General features: G+C 40.5%; 5 protein-coding genes across 5 annotated transcripts; all 5 read left to right on the forward strand.

Annotated features, from left to right (window-relative positions):
• Nucleotides 1-2,760: 2,760 nt before the first annotated feature.
• LSM04_000175 (uncharacterized protein) lies at nucleotides 2,761-4,893 on the forward strand (the record flags this gene model as incomplete). Its single annotated transcript, XM_067329530.1, has 1 exon — nucleotides 2,761-4,893. The coding sequence occupies one exon, from the start codon at nucleotides 2,761-2,763 to the stop codon at nucleotides 4,891-4,893; it is 2,133 nt and encodes a 710-aa protein (XP_067187150.1).
• Nucleotides 4,894-5,674: 781 nt separating this feature from the next.
• On the forward strand, nucleotides 5,675-6,646 carry LSM04_004605 (SET domain; the record flags this gene model as incomplete). Its single annotated transcript, XM_067329531.1, has 1 exon — nucleotides 5,675-6,646. The coding sequence occupies one exon, from the start codon at nucleotides 5,675-5,677 to the stop codon at nucleotides 6,644-6,646; it is 972 nt and encodes a 323-aa protein (XP_067187371.1).
• Nucleotides 6,647-6,995: 349 nt separating this feature from the next.
• Nucleotides 6,996-8,312, forward strand: LSM04_000226 (uncharacterized protein; the record flags this gene model as incomplete). Its single annotated transcript, XM_067329532.1, has 1 exon — nucleotides 6,996-8,312. The coding sequence occupies one exon, from the start codon at nucleotides 6,996-6,998 to the stop codon at nucleotides 8,310-8,312; it is 1,317 nt and encodes a 438-aa protein (XP_067187155.1).
• Nucleotides 8,313-8,665: 353 nt separating this feature from the next.
• Nucleotides 8,666-11,854, forward strand: LSM04_007444 (uncharacterized protein; the record flags this gene model as incomplete). Its single annotated transcript, XM_067329533.1, has 1 exon — nucleotides 8,666-11,854. The coding sequence occupies one exon, from the start codon at nucleotides 8,666-8,668 to the stop codon at nucleotides 11,852-11,854; it is 3,189 nt and encodes a 1,062-aa protein (XP_067187506.1).
• Nucleotides 11,855-12,075: 221 nt separating this feature from the next.
• Nucleotides 12,076-14,937, forward strand: LSM04_004440 (DEAD/DEAH box helicase domain; the record flags this gene model as incomplete). Its single annotated transcript, XM_067329535.1, has 1 exon — nucleotides 12,076-14,937. One exon carries the CDS (start codon nucleotides 12,076-12,078, stop codon nucleotides 14,935-14,937), a length of 2,862 nt encoding a protein of 953 aa, XP_067187357.1.
• Nucleotides 14,938-15,177: the final 240 nt, after the last annotated feature.

Raw genomic sequence — 15,177 nt, forward strand, 5'->3', positions numbered from 1 at the left:
AACGCTTGAAGAACCACGACAGCTGCAAAATCAGCATGCTGCCACACAAGCGCAATTAAAATCAGCGCTGGAAAACTACAATCAAACGGAACAACCGTCTGTTCCGGGTGAAACTAAGGAACCAAAGATATCACCACCGCAAGTTAGAAATATAACAAGCTGGGCAGAGAAACCAGCGCCCGATTTGCCGGAAAATGAGGAACACCCAAAGTTGGGTCTTCGGGGAATCCAGGAACGCCGCCAACCAACGTGGCTCGAAAGCAGCCGACCTATAGAAAAAATACGGACCTTTGATGGACTGATGGAATTTTTGATGGATACATCGCCAACGGAAGTTGTGGCGGCTTATCGGCAATTTTTTCCCAGACCGGTTAATCCCGCTCCTTTTTATCAAGATGCATGAGATATGTTCATACAATGGCTGGACTCCTTTCGTAACGAGGGGATTTCAGAGCAGCTCGTCCATATGGGACGACAGATATATACACACCTCCGACTAATTCAGGCTGCAAAAGATAACCCAGGCGTGAAGATAACCGCATTACGAGAAGCTTATGAAGAGCCTTGGCAAAAGGAAGATCCAATCGCGCAAGCCGTGAATAAGGTAAAACGGAAACAGTCATTAACACCGCCGAGTAAGGCTCGGTGTTTCAGATGCGGTCGCATCGGACATTACAGCACGACGTGCTGTGTAAACGCGTACAGAGAACCATTTAAACCAAAAAATAACACAGTTAGGGAAACACGCAGACCTCATGGAACTCCCACGCAGCACGGTGCGATACTTAGGCCATTGGGCCGCAACAATAAACAAGTCCGCACAATTGACATCATTGATGTAAAAGAATTAGAAAAATGAGCTGCAGAAAAATGGGAATTACCAGAATTAACAACGCAACACATTCGCGCCCCTTTCAAAGGGCATAATATACTGCAACGATCACACCGAACCAGTGTGGCGACAAAAGAAGACGAAACACAATTACCGCTGCAACAAATAGACGTAGGCACGCTTTCCACCCAATGGATAAGAGACCGCCTCAACCATAAGGCCAGGAGGCGTTGGGATGAGGTGTGGCACATTATGCAGAAACCCGAATTATACGCCAAACGGCGTGAATCCAACTTACGAATTAATAACGCTGATGCGCAGCGTATGAAGGAAGCAGGCGTTATTTGTACAGCTTCATCGCATCCAGCTAAAGGTTGGGTGGTCCCGTTTGCGGTGGTGGAGGACAAACCCTCCAGAGAAAGAAGGCGTTTTATTGCGTGGCCAAGGGAAAAGAATGACAAGGATGATTATGAGGCCGATGCGCCTTTGGGACACATTTCCCGGTGCCTGGATGCGGTTTACGGCGAGACGGCAACATTATTTGATTTAAAGGCATCATTTTTCCATGTGGCCTTACCAGTAAACACACGCGCAAGTTTCCGTTGCCGCACGGAATCAGGTGAACTCGTTGAGTTCACTCGCCTTCCCATGGGCTATAAATGTAGTCCTGAGATTTTAAATACCATTAAAAGAGTTTTGTCTGGAGGTTCAGAATTGGTATTGCCACAATATGCAGTACCAGAAGGTTTACACATACATGTATGGATTGATAACATCCGAATAAGTGGTCCACATCAGAAGGTGGATGCTTGGGGAAAGACAATTTGGAAGAACATGCAACAATGCGGCACCACCATCGTAGAACAGAAGCTCAACACTAAAGAATATGATTTCATAGGCGTACGTTTCAATCACAAAGACAACACGGTGTCTTTAAGTGAGAAAACAATACAGAGATTGCAGCAGGCTCCTTCACTAGATAACAAAACAGTCGAAGAACTGGAGAGCGCAGTTTCGCGTATGCTTTGCGCGGGTGGGGTAAGGGGTGCAGCTCTTTTCCCTTATTATTTCTTCTTGAAAATCGTACGTCGACGTTTATCTCGTTTAAATCGAGGATTAATACGGCCAAGAGACCCGGCAAATTTATCACCAACTGCAAAGGACATCGGACAAAGTTGGCTCAACACATTGTTAATGAACGACCCGGTTCATCCTCCACAAAAGTTGCCCTCCACGGCAACACTCGACACTGACGCCTCCATGTACGGATGGGGGGCGTTATTATTCAAAGATTCAGGGGAGTTTTGGCCGCGGGCGGTGCGTGGGAACGCACACCCCATATGATATCTCAAGCGGAGGCACGAGCAGTTCATCTCGCTTTACGCGGCTTTAAAACACATCTACACGGTCCCGTGGATATTTGCGTGGACAATACAACCGTCATGCATATTATGCAAAAAGGAAACACACATTCACAAGCTTTGGTGAAGGAAGCTGACGCCATCGACAGAGTTTTGCGCTCGCACGGCATAAGAGCAAAGTGGTGTTATGTAGCTTCAGAGCAGAACCCGGCGGACGGCTTACCTCGAGGTAAAACAGTCCACTCAGTAGACGTAGCGAAGGGGTGGAACTTGCGATGGGGATAGCGGGAGGCGGGTTAAAAGGGCTTCTCAGCACTTCCTTTTCGTCGGTTTTTAGGATTCTTTAATTAATAAATATCTGGTACAATTTCAATTTATTGTTTGTATTTTTTATATGATATGGGGTTACTAGTAGTAGAGTTAAAATACACTGTTTTCTCTTGTTTCTTCTTTTCTCTTTCATAGGTGAAGTAAGGCTAAGATTATTCTGTGTGGTATTGTTGTTTGTTTTTCTTTTTCTTTTTATCCTTTTTAAAAGAAGGAATCTCGTATCGAGCACTTTCAGGAATGGCTTTTGAATTTGAATTGCATCAACCACCATGTGATGTTTCATTCTTAGCTGTTGTGAATGGTCCTGTACTTTATAATGCAGATGATAGAAAAAGTAGTGCTGTCAAAGGTGCCACCATTAGACAAATTGGTTGGCACCACTTACATCTTCCGAATGAGTGGTTCTTGTCTATGCAATCACATGACTTAACCGAGCGAGTGTGTCAAACAATGCAGTGCACTATCCAGTATCTTGCCTATCGCCAGCGTAAACAGCAGGCGGAGATGGCGAAGATGCAAGAAAAGTTAGAGGAGATGCGAGAGGAGCGGGATGCGGCGTTTGAGGAACTTGTGGAACTCCGAGAAGTGGTGGCGTTAATGAAAAAACGATATGGACTCGACCGTAAACGCAAGTCTCTTCCACGGTCATTTGGGAAGGAGTCGGGCCTTTCTTTTACGTGTTCGCTCTGCGGCAATGCGTATCCCTCTTCCTCCTCGCTGGAGTCGCATGTCGTGAAGCGGCATCGCCGGGGAGAACAGTACGCCGCCATGGCCGCCGCCTCTGTTCGACTGCAGCACAATATTAATGACAATTATTATAATAATACTATTGGTAATACTACTTATAATAATAATAATAATAATAATAATAATAATAATAATAATAATAATAATAATAATAATAGTCATAATCATAATCATAATAACAGTAGAATGGGGATGATGATGGTGGGGGGAAATCATAGTACGGTTGCGGAGGAACTTGCTATACTACGGGCAGATTTGGCAGAACTACGTGCAACCCTCAACACAGAACGTGAAGATAGGCGTTCAGAGGCACGATCATCTCTCTTTTCTCCTATTAATGTTGTAGCATTACCGATGAATCAGGTTCCTAGTATTACCTCTACACTACCAGATACGGTACGATCATCCCCAGCACAACAAGAACAACAGAATAAATTAATACTGGCATTACAAAAAGAGCTTCAAGCAACCGAATCCCGCATGGCCCAAATGGAAGAAGTATTAGGTCGACGGGAAGAATCAAAAGATAATAAACGTGATAAGAGTACAAGTATATCCATTTCAAGTAAAGACCAGATGAAGACATCACAGAAAAGAGAATCTTCACTGGTGCTAGAAAAATATAGTAGTCCTAATTCTGTTGATAACCCTGATGAGAAGTGCAATAATTCTATTGTATTCTATTGTAATCGTAGCCCTAAATTACAAAATGTGGAACAGGGAATTATGGATAAAACTTTAACAGAATTAAATAGAAATGAATTAAATGTTTATTCTCCTAATCAAGATGTACGTTTACCGTACTATGGTGTTGCTTCTTTACATTCGCCACAATCCTCAACGCATCCTCCTCTACGGTTAGAGAAAACACAATCACCATTATCTGATGAACTTGATCCACCTCGATCTAGTTCTCCAGTAAGTTGTAGTAAACATACAACCCCGGTATTGAGGAGAATTCGAACTATAGCTGCTGATGAACCCGGAACAAATACTGTTCAAGAAGTAACTGTACCTATACAAAATTCTTTTACACCTCTTCGAGAGAATTCTTCCATTGTTGGATTAGATAGTTTTATTACCGAAGGTACTTCTCGTTTGAGTCCTGGGACTTATTCACTCATTGGTGATGCAGTGATTCGAACACAGAGGAATATACCTCCTCAAGACATTTCTGAGATGTTGGGAAATCCATCAAATGGGGATGATAATAGTCCTAGAGATTCTCATGTAGACAGAGAATCATCTTCCTTATTTCTTTCCGGAAACAAAGCTTCAGTTATTTTTACACCCACACCAAATGTGATTGATAATTCTTTGTTACCACAATCTGATGGGGAAGTACGTTACTCCCTTGGTAGTCTTCTTCCATCTTCTCCAAGAGATAACTGTGAATCTAAGCGTGATACAGAGCGTGATAGTTCCACCAGTTCTACCTATACATGTACAGAGGAAGACAGTTCATCATCATCTTCTGGTATGGTGAAGACACAGCAGGAAGCTTCACAAGTCTCAGAGGCTAAACAGACCCAATCTAGAGAAATGGAGAAGGGTAGTTCTGGAAAGGAAAAGAAGAAAAAGTCATCATTTATTTCAAAACTCTTTGGGAAGCATAAAAAATAATATTTATGGTATGACATGCTCGCATAGCTTGGTTTTGGTTTTGTTTGGTTTTCATTTTTTTTTTTTTTCTCTTTTTCTAACAAGAAACAAAATACGACCACCTGTATGAAAGGAAGTCGATAATGTGCTTTTTTTGATCATCAAAAAAAAAAAACGTTGGGAACTGAGCAAAGAGGGATACCTTTTTTTCTTTTATTCGTTTTTTTTTTCTCGTCGTGTGTCTGTGTGCGTCAACTGTTTTTTTTTCTTTTGCTTTTCTGGTTTCTCTTGTTTTTTTTTCCCCTATTAGTGCTACCACCCTTAATTCGTAGTAGTCGTAGTATTAGTTTATGCTAGAGTTAATGAAGCCGGTTGGAATTTGGTGTTGAAGCTAGTAGAGTATTTTGAATTATTTACATCCCCCCTCTTTCCCTCTATAACTCTTTCTCTCTTTTTTTTCCTTCTTGTTAAAAAAAATATGTTATCTTCAGCGGAAGCTTGCAATTACAGTTCTGTTGTTCTATTATCCTCAACTAGGTTCTGTTACCCGTTTCCGCGAGAATAAATGAGAAACTAATGTGTGTATTATTATTATTATTATTATTATTATTATTATTATTATTATTATATGTGAAGTAGTAGTGATGAATTTTTTTATCTTTCTTTCTTTATCATATGTGTTTCTGAATCCCAATCACTCTCCTTTCCTTATTCCATGTTTCTCTTACTTTATTTTTCCCCTCTAGGCGGGTCTCACTACATAGATAGATAAATAGAAGAATAGCGTCCAAATCCGTTATCTATGACGCTGGCACGTACTCTGCGGGTGTGGACGGCCCCTATTGTGCAGCGCCGCCGATCGCATGATGGTATTCGTGGTATTATGGCAAAGCGGCGTTTTTATCGCGGTGATCTTCTTATGTCTGTGCCGATTGTTTCTTGTTATTTCCCACACGCCTCAAGTGAGGCACGTCTTTTGCGTCGCTGGAATCGTGCAACACTTTTTCCAGAGATGCCCGTGTGGCTTCCCCGTCTTTCACCAGATGCAGAGGAAGGGCGAGTCTCACTTATCGCATCTGTTTCTACAGAAGATAATAAGGTATTAACCCTTGCTCTCTCACCTGTAGAAGCAGCATTAGCTATTTCAGTAGCATTACGTTATTTTTGGAGGGATATAATAAGGTTGAATTCAAAAGAAGAAAAAAATAAAAGTTCTTCAATTGGACCTTTAAATTTTCGTCCTGCAGATTTATATGTTCAATCACTTCCAATGAAAGAACATCTTTCATTTGGATTAGAAGGACCTTATATGTCTGCAGTAGAAGATGAAGCAAATCTTCACTCTTGTATTGAACAAATAGCGTGGAATTTACGTGATTGTTTACTATCATATGCTTCACAAGAGGAATATCGTGTATATGACTCTCATCCTTCAGAGTTAGATGCGGTTCTTCTTGCCGCAGTATATGTTGTACGAACACGATTAATTCATATGAGGGTACTTCATGAAGATTCTTCAGTACCTGATCGTTCTACCTCTGTTATTGCACCCATTGTTGATTTTTTGAATCATAGCTCGTTTGATTACTCTTGTGCTGCATGTGTGTCAATGCGGAAACGCGCAGTTGTGGTCCGAGCTGCCAGAGATATTAATATTGGAGAGGAGCTTACACTTAATTACCGTGGTACTCGTAAACAGTTGGAAGAGTCTTATTTGGGTGGAGATGATAATTGGTGGGAATCCCGTTATCTTATCTCTGCAGAGGATGCATAAGACCTTTTTTTTTTGTTTACATCTCATTTTTTTTTTTTTTCTTTCACATAAAGAAGCATTTGGAACAGAAAAGAAAAGAGAAGGGGAAAAAAAAACATGCATATTCCTCGATGATAATGATATATCTGTCGTATTTGTTTATTAGTCGAATAACCCAAGAACTTGTACTTTTTTTTCTTTCTCTTTATTTCTTTTTTAATGGTTGTTATTATTATCTCTTTATATTTTTCTGTTTCAAGGCGGTGTGGAACGGAAGCAGTAACTTAAAAAAAAAATCAAAGCTTAAGAAGAGAAAAAAAAGAGACCAAGCCAAGAAGAAGGCTGTTGAGAAACTATTAGGTGAGACTCTATGTGGTCTAAATTATTTTCTCCACTCTTGGCTTCTCGGCTTAAACCAGCGCAGAAGTTCCCGCAATTGAAACTTAGGCCACAGCAGCAGCGAGTTATTACACATCAACGTCAAAGTAAAATTTCGCTTACATACTTTGACCCAAACAGTTTAGAATATGCACGACGAGAGATTTCTCCTGGTAGTATTGTGGAAGTGCGTAACTCGGAAAAAAATCGTTTGTTAGCTTTAGGCTTTTATGAACCGACACTTCTTCGTGTAGATGTATTCTACATTCATCCCAAAATCGTATCAGATCTGCCAACTGTAAGTGAAGAGTTTTTTCTCGAACGAGTGCGGAAAGCATGGGAAAAACGAAGGAGTGTATTTAATTTACAAAGAGTGGGTGATAATAACACATACCGTGTAGTGAATGGAGCATCCGATGGTGTTCCTTCACTCTATGTTGATCTTTTTTCTTCTTGCTTTGCACGTATTGTAGCTACTTCTTTTGGGGCTGAAAAACTTGTTCCTTCTGTCACAGAATTATTAAAACAACATGGAACTGAGCAAGTATTGCTCGATACACCATATTTAAAAGATCATGAAAAGTTAACCATGATGAATCCTACTATTTCTCTTCCTGATGTATATGTGGAAAACGGAACGAGACACTTGTGGTTACCACCCAATGAATACCCTACAACACGGAATAATCGTTGGTTACTTAATACGGCACATCGTAGAGCACGATATTTACTTAGGGAGGTATGTCGAGGAAAACATGTTTTGTGTATTAATGATCGAAGTGGTGCTGCGACATTAAATGTTGTGATGTCTGCAAAGAGTGTTGTAGTTAATGAAACAGACGTTGTACTGTTAGACCGTCTTCGAGAAAATTTAATTGCAAATCATTCTTCATCTATTTTTAATACATGTGAAACTGCCTCTTTGCCAGTAGAAGAATTGGATATTCGTAAAATGGATGTGGTATACTTGGAGCACCATCCTGAGAAATTATCCTCTGTTGAACAGTGGCAAAAGACGTTGTCAAGTTTTTTACAGCGGCGGCTATGTGGTGAGGGATCTGTTTTATTTGTAGCACAAGAATCAGCTCCACTTGGTATTCCTGATCTACTCCAGCAAGAGAGTTCAGAGAGAGAATTTATGCCAGCTCAACAAGAAGAACTTTTTAAAGCCCTTTCTGCTACTGTTAGTGAATATAAACTCAATATTCGAAAAATCCGTTTTTTTGGTCCTTCTATTGATCATCCTATACTTCCAGAAGATGAGTCATTGTGTTTTTCTCATGTGTTTCTTCTGCAAGGATCTGCTTAAGTACTCATTGTGGTGATTGTGATGATGATGAATGAGATTCCTGAAAGAAAGGAGTGCATTTCCGTGGGTTGTATTTTCTTAAACTATTTCTTTCCCTTCTTCACAGAGTCTCCAAGAAAATAATGCGTGATATTATTATTATTATTATTATTATTATTATTATTATTATTATTATTATTATTATTATTATTATTTCTACTACTATCTTTTTGTTCTTGTTGTGATGTTGTTTTGCCCTCCAAAATAAAACAAAAGAAAAACGTTTCATTCTTCTCTTTCCATCCCTCTCTACAGATATATATATATATATATATATATCTTTCCCCTATTCTATCTATCTTTCTCTCTCTCGGATGTCGTGTGAGGTGGCGGCGGCGGTCTCGCAGGCGCGTGAACTCGTCCGTCAACTCGACGAGGCGATCGGACCGCCGCCCTTCACCGCCCCGTCGTCGCCACCCGCCCGCACCGCCGCGGGGGCCCTCGTCGCCGTCCTGCGGGAAATTCACCGCAGCGGCCGAACGGCACTTCTCGCCGAGCACCGCGAGTTGAGCCACACGCTGCCGGTGTTGTGCGCCGCCCTCACCGCAGGGGCCGTGGACCGGCGGCCGTGTACAGTACTGATGGAACTGCTGCTCGAGGCACTCGTCTATGTGCATGGCATCTCTTTGTATCCACTTCAATCCACACTAAAGGATGCACTGGAGGTGTTACCGCACTCACCTGTATCATTTAGGCTTTTTGTCGTGGCTGGTGCTATTGATGTGAATACGATGCGATTATTTCTTGGTATCCCAACAGAACCAAATGTAGAACAGCAGAAGGGAAATTCATCAAAAAAGAATCGACAATCAAGAAATCAAAAGAAAAATGTACCACAAGAAACGAATAGTAATAGTACGAATAATAATAAAATGGTTGAAATACCTAGAGAAATTCTTAATGTGGCTCTTGATGTGGTTCTTCCTCAAGATTGTATAAAAATTTTTATTTCACTTTTTAATAGTCCAAGTAAGTTTCAAAATTTGGTCGGAAATGATACCGAATTGGCAACTCGAGTACTTAATGTATATGGTGACTATGTTATTCCTAATTTACGACCAACCTCATTAATTGATTGCTTAGGTGTTTCTCTTCTAGATACCTTTGTTGATGTGGTCAAAATGAGTGGGGAAAATATGTCACTACTCACAGATTCTATTTTAACGAAAGTTTCAGTTACTGAGTGGAACTCTGAACGGTTAATACATCTCATACGTTACTGTATAGAACGAAAAATTTACCCAGAAGAGGCCTTTGCAAGTCTGGTAGTTTACACTTTTCTTTCTAGGTTGTTGATTCGAGTGAGTGAAATACACGATTTGATAGGTTTTCCTATTGAGGATGAAGTAAAGTTATGGGGTGCAGCATTACATGCTGCAGAAATAATGCCATTCAGTACAGGGACACTACCAACCATGGAAGAGGAACGTCTTATCAAACCACTTAGTGTAATTGCAGAGGGTATTAAACAGAGACATACAATAACTTCCTTAACAAGGGTATCATCTATAATATCTTATGGAACTATTAATGCAGTTTTACAAATGCTCATAAACTCTCTTGATTCTAAATTAAAGACAATAAGTAACGCTACGGTAGGAGGTGGGAAAAAAAAGAAGGGATCAAAGGCTCCTTCTAAAACGCCTATAAAACCATCTGTATCATCGTCATCGTTGTCATTGTCTTTTAGTAACGCAGTAGATGATTATTGTAAGATGATTATGGTGTCACTTTCTCTTCTTTTATGGTTAGTACCAGCTGAAAAGGTAGAGTCCGATTCAGGTTTAATATGCCATGCGTTAGAATCTGTGGCTGCTGTGCTTCTTCTTCCTAATACTACTACTAAGACTATAGAAGAAAAAACACGAAGAATGCCTCAAACCAGTACGTGGGAATGTTTTTTAAATCTTCTCTTGTCAATTTTAAACATACCAACAATGACGTCTAATACATTTATATTAGGTCAAAAAAGTAAGGCAGCATTACTTTTTGCTGTTCAAGCTACACATAGACTTGAATGTTGTGGTATTTTGGCACAGCGTATGCCAGATATCTACACTGTTAAATCTTGGTCAATTAGTAATTATAAAGTGTTGCTTGATGCTTGGATCACAGCTGATACTCATGTGGACAGATTTTATGCAACTGCCTTTACTCTTACATCTACAGAGTCAATTAAATTCGTTCTTGGTATTATAGATGACGCTTCTCTCATGGAATTGGTAAAATTACTCCTAAATACTGAGTCAAGCATAACTACACTCATTTCTGCACTTGCAAAAGTTGTACTATCACAGGAGGACTCTAATAATTCTGAAGGTAGAATATCTACAGGATTCTCTCGGTTGTATGAGTGTCTTCTTAGAACGCATGAAAGTCGAAACAGAATAATGGAGGAGGAGCAGCAAAAGAAAGAATCTGAGAAAAAGACACGCATGTTAGAAGCTATACAACAAAAGAAAGAACTCTTAGCAAATACCATAGAATTTGAAAGAGAAGCTCAAAAACGTCGTGAAGCGAAGGAAAAAGAACAAATGCGCATTCAAAGAATTAGAGAAGAACGACAACGAGAAAAGGAGCAGAAACGTGAAAAGGAAAGAAAAGAACAACAGGCACGACGAGAAAAGGCTGCCGCTTTGGTTCGGGAAATGGCTTTAAGAACAAAAGCAGAACGTTTTGCAGAGCAGCAGGAACGACTCCAACGGTATCGGGCACGAGTTTCCTCTATTACACACATGTCAACCTTTTTAGAGAGTATGCAACTGGCACCATCTAGAATTATGCAAGTATTGATAGCACTACGGCCGTATCTCCCAAGTATGACACATGATGATTTATTGGAATTTTTGGTAACAGGAAATCGAAAAGTTCCTAATGATATGCAAACTATTGAAAATGTTGACTCTAATGGAAACTTGAAGTCTACAAATGAGGAAGAGAGGGTTTGTTTTAGTGATGAAGTTCCATCGTTTTGGGAAAGTGTTATGCAGCTTGTTAACCAAGGGTCTGGTAGTGATACAAGTAAAACACTTGAGGCTGTAGAAAAAGAAGGTGAAAATGAGTATTATAGTAGTGGGAAAGATGTTGGTGCCTCTTTTCATAAAAGAGTATGTGATGTCCTTGATCTTTTTGACTATTCAACAGGATCAAATGAGACGTTACCTGATTTACTTCCTTCACTTAATGTACGTCATGCTGTGCGGTTGCTTACCAGTAATAATATAAACAATGGATTGGATTTGTTTTTGTCGTGTCAGCAACGGGGATTGTGCGTTATGAATAACGGTATTTGCACACTTACTGCTTTGGGATTTCGCTATCATTTCCCGTTTCATGATCCAGAGATGATGCTTGATGTTCAATTCGAACGAAGGCGTACGGAACTTCGTGCAATGTTGGCAGATGTGGAATATGGTGATAGTGATGATTATGGGGATGAGGAGAGTACGAATTCATCCTCGAAGGAAGAGGATGTGGTTCGTTTTGCAGATGAAATTATTTGAGTGTGATGAAATTATTTGAGTGTGATGAATAAAAAATGAAATGAATATATACACACAACCAAAAAAAAAAAAATCGCTTTCTCTCTATGGATTTTTTTTTATATATTTTTCACTTATTTTCACTTCTCTTTTCTTTTACGTGTTCATATATATATATGTATATATATATATATATATTCACTCACACTTTTTATTCTTCGAAGCCTTTTAGGATAATTCCAATGGATAGGGATGCATACAATGCTGTAGAAGAATTATTCCCTGAAGATGTTGCCAGTGATGAGGCATCAAATGACTCCTTCATTCTGAAAGAGGGTGATAATGTCCCTGAATGTGTTATTAATACTGGTAGTGGTAATGTTAACAGTGATGGGAGTGAAAAGAAGAACAATGATAATGATTATGATGATACAGATAATGAGGAAGATGAAAACACATGTATCCCATATTTGGCACCACGGCGACGTTCAACATTTGCTAATGTTGCTGAATTTGCTGGATCCATCACTGCGAAAACAACGGAATGTGTAAAGAATAACGTTACTGTTATTCCTTCTACTAAAGAAGGTATACAAGAAGAAATTTCTACAAGTATTACTCCAATAGATGTGTCAATTGATGCAAATGATGATAAAAGTATACTGCACGTCAATCTGGAAAAACTTTTTATGGAATCCCCATCATCATCATCTGATGATGAATCAACAATTCCTATTTGTAGTATACTACTTCAAAATCATCTGGGTGTTGAATCAGGTCAATTTCGTCCCGGTCAACAAGAAGTGGTGTTATCAATACTACAAGGTCGTAATACTCTTGCTGTACTTCCTACAGGCTGGGGTAAAAGTCTCTGCTATCAATTTCCAATACTTGTACATCGTATACTCTTTGATGCGGAGTTAAAAATATGGGAACGACAGCAGCGTACAGCACGTCTTGAGACAGATAATAATAAAAAGATAGGAGACACAATGGGGGAAGCAGAAAGAATTTCACCCCCTGAATCCCGTTTCGCTGTGGTTGTATCACCATTATTATCACTTATGTCTGATCAATCTGAAAAGATAGCGAAGAGTGGAAGTCTTCGAAGTGCTGTTCTTTCTTCTGCTATTTCAGCTTCACGTGAAAAAACTATTTTGGATGATTTGGGTTCACCTTTATGTCCTATTGATTTACTCTTTATTTCACCTGAGAAACTTGTTCGTCATACTGAACTTCGTAATGTGCTTAAGAGATATGTACATCGTATTGCATTTATATGTGTTGATGAAGTTCATTGTGTATCACAATGGGCTTATGATTTTCGTCCTTCTTTTATGTACTTGCATCGTGTACTAGAAAATCTTACCAATAAGGACAGTATAACAAGTGTTAAAGGTAAAAGATTACCACCTTTTTTATGTCTTACAGCAACAGCAGCACCATCTGTTATTAATGATTTACAAACAGTCTTTCACATTGATCGAACCGTTATGGTACCGTATCATCGTGATAATTTAAAAATTGAGTCTATTTCACTTGTAGAAGATGGTTCTAAGAAACCTCCTACACAACGAATGCTACAAGAAAAACTCTTAGAAGCAGTTTTAGAATTACCTAAACCAATGCTAGTATATGTACAAACTCGTATGGATGCGGAAGAATTAGCAACTTTTCTTTCATCAAAGCTAGGTGCCGCAAAAAATGGAAAACAAAAGAATGATAAAAATTCTTCTTCTTCATCAACATCAAAATCAACATCTATTTTTACAAGTTATACACATGAACAAATACGAAAAAATAATGATGTTGATGGTGTTGAAGGAAATCGTTTAGTTATAAGAAGTTATCATGCAGCTATAGAGAGACATATAAGAAATAGAACCCAACAACAATTTATGAATGGTAGTATAGACGTATTAATAGCTACAGTAGCATTTGGTATGGGTATTGATAAACCTAATATTCGTTCTGTCATTCATGCATCTTTACCCAGTTCACTTGAAAATTATGTACAAGAGACTGGTCGTGCAGGACGTGATGGTAAAGCATCTTTCTGTCGTCTTCTTTATAATCCTTTTGATTACTATACTTTACGTTCTCGTGCTCTAGCAACTTTTATTTCTCCAGCAGAAATGTTAGCCATTGTGCAATCTATTTTTGCTAGCCCTACAACTAAAGTAGGGGAAAAACTTGCTATTGTCTCTGTATCAAAGATAGCGGAAGAACTTATATTAAGTGAAGAAACGGTTGAAACGGTACTATTTATGCTTTTAACTCAAGAGAATGAAGTCTTACGTGAATTACGTGGAGCTATCCCTCTTGGATATCGTATACTTCACGCTAGTTCAGATATTACTGCCGTTGTTGATCCTTCTGTGAAACGAAAGCGTGGCCGTCATGAATCCTCCGCATCTGGTGTGAGCAGCGTTCTGGCGCAGTTGGAGGTGCAGGATGGGGTGCTGGAGCTCTGCCAGGGCGGTGGCCGCATTGAGCACGTCGTGCTGGCGGCGAATGCCTTGGGCCTCGCGCTCGCGGATCTGCAGTTCCGCCTGGACGATCTCGTGCGGAGCGGCGGGGTCTCCCTGCGGGCGCTGGGGGCGGGGCACGTTGTGGTCCCCGGCGGGGGGTTCGGGGCCGACGCGGCGGGGGTCGCCCATCGACTGTGGGACCTCCACCGCCGCCGCCACGACGTCCAGGCGGCCGGACTCGCCGCGACCCTCGCGGTCCTCCGCCGGCCGACGCACGAGGGAGTCCGGGCGGCCCTCGAGGGGAGCGACTCCCCCGACTGGCAGCCCCCACCGCGGGGACTCACACGGGTGGAGGCGGTGCAGATCGCAAACGATTTTGTCGAGAAGAATCGACCACGGATTCGATCGGTGTATGATGTGGTACGGGCCCTGCTTGGGGTGATGCCGAAATCACTCAAAAGTCATGGGAAGTACGCTGGGGAACTACCACTTAGTGTGAGTTGGTATGTTGCCTCACCGTACTTTGGAATCTTGCGGGAGTTTGAACTGAACTGGTTACTGAAGGTACTCGCACCACACAAGTTGGGTGAGGGGACAAGCCCAGACAACAGTGGTCGGTTGCCTGTCACATAACTTGTGGGAGGGGAAGCAACAAGCAAGAGAAGAAAAAATGGAAAAATTAAATGCATTCTCTCCCTTCTTCAGATAAATCTTTTGTAAGACGGGAAATAGACATTCGTTTATATATAGATATTATCCAGGGATTGAGAGAGGTAAGTGTGTTTTGGTTTTTACTATGTCTCTCTTTTTGTTTTTTTTCTTTCGTTCCTTTCCGTTATTCCGTCTTTTTCGTTTTTTGTTTACCGTAACTAG

The sequence above is a fragment of the Trypanosoma melophagium genome, assembly GCF_022059095.1.
Source record: "Trypanosoma melophagium isolate St. Kilda chromosome Unknown ctg5segment0, whole genome shotgun sequence".
In the NCBI taxonomy this organism is placed as follows: domain Eukaryota; phylum Euglenozoa; class Kinetoplastea; order Trypanosomatida; family Trypanosomatidae; genus Trypanosoma; species Trypanosoma melophagium.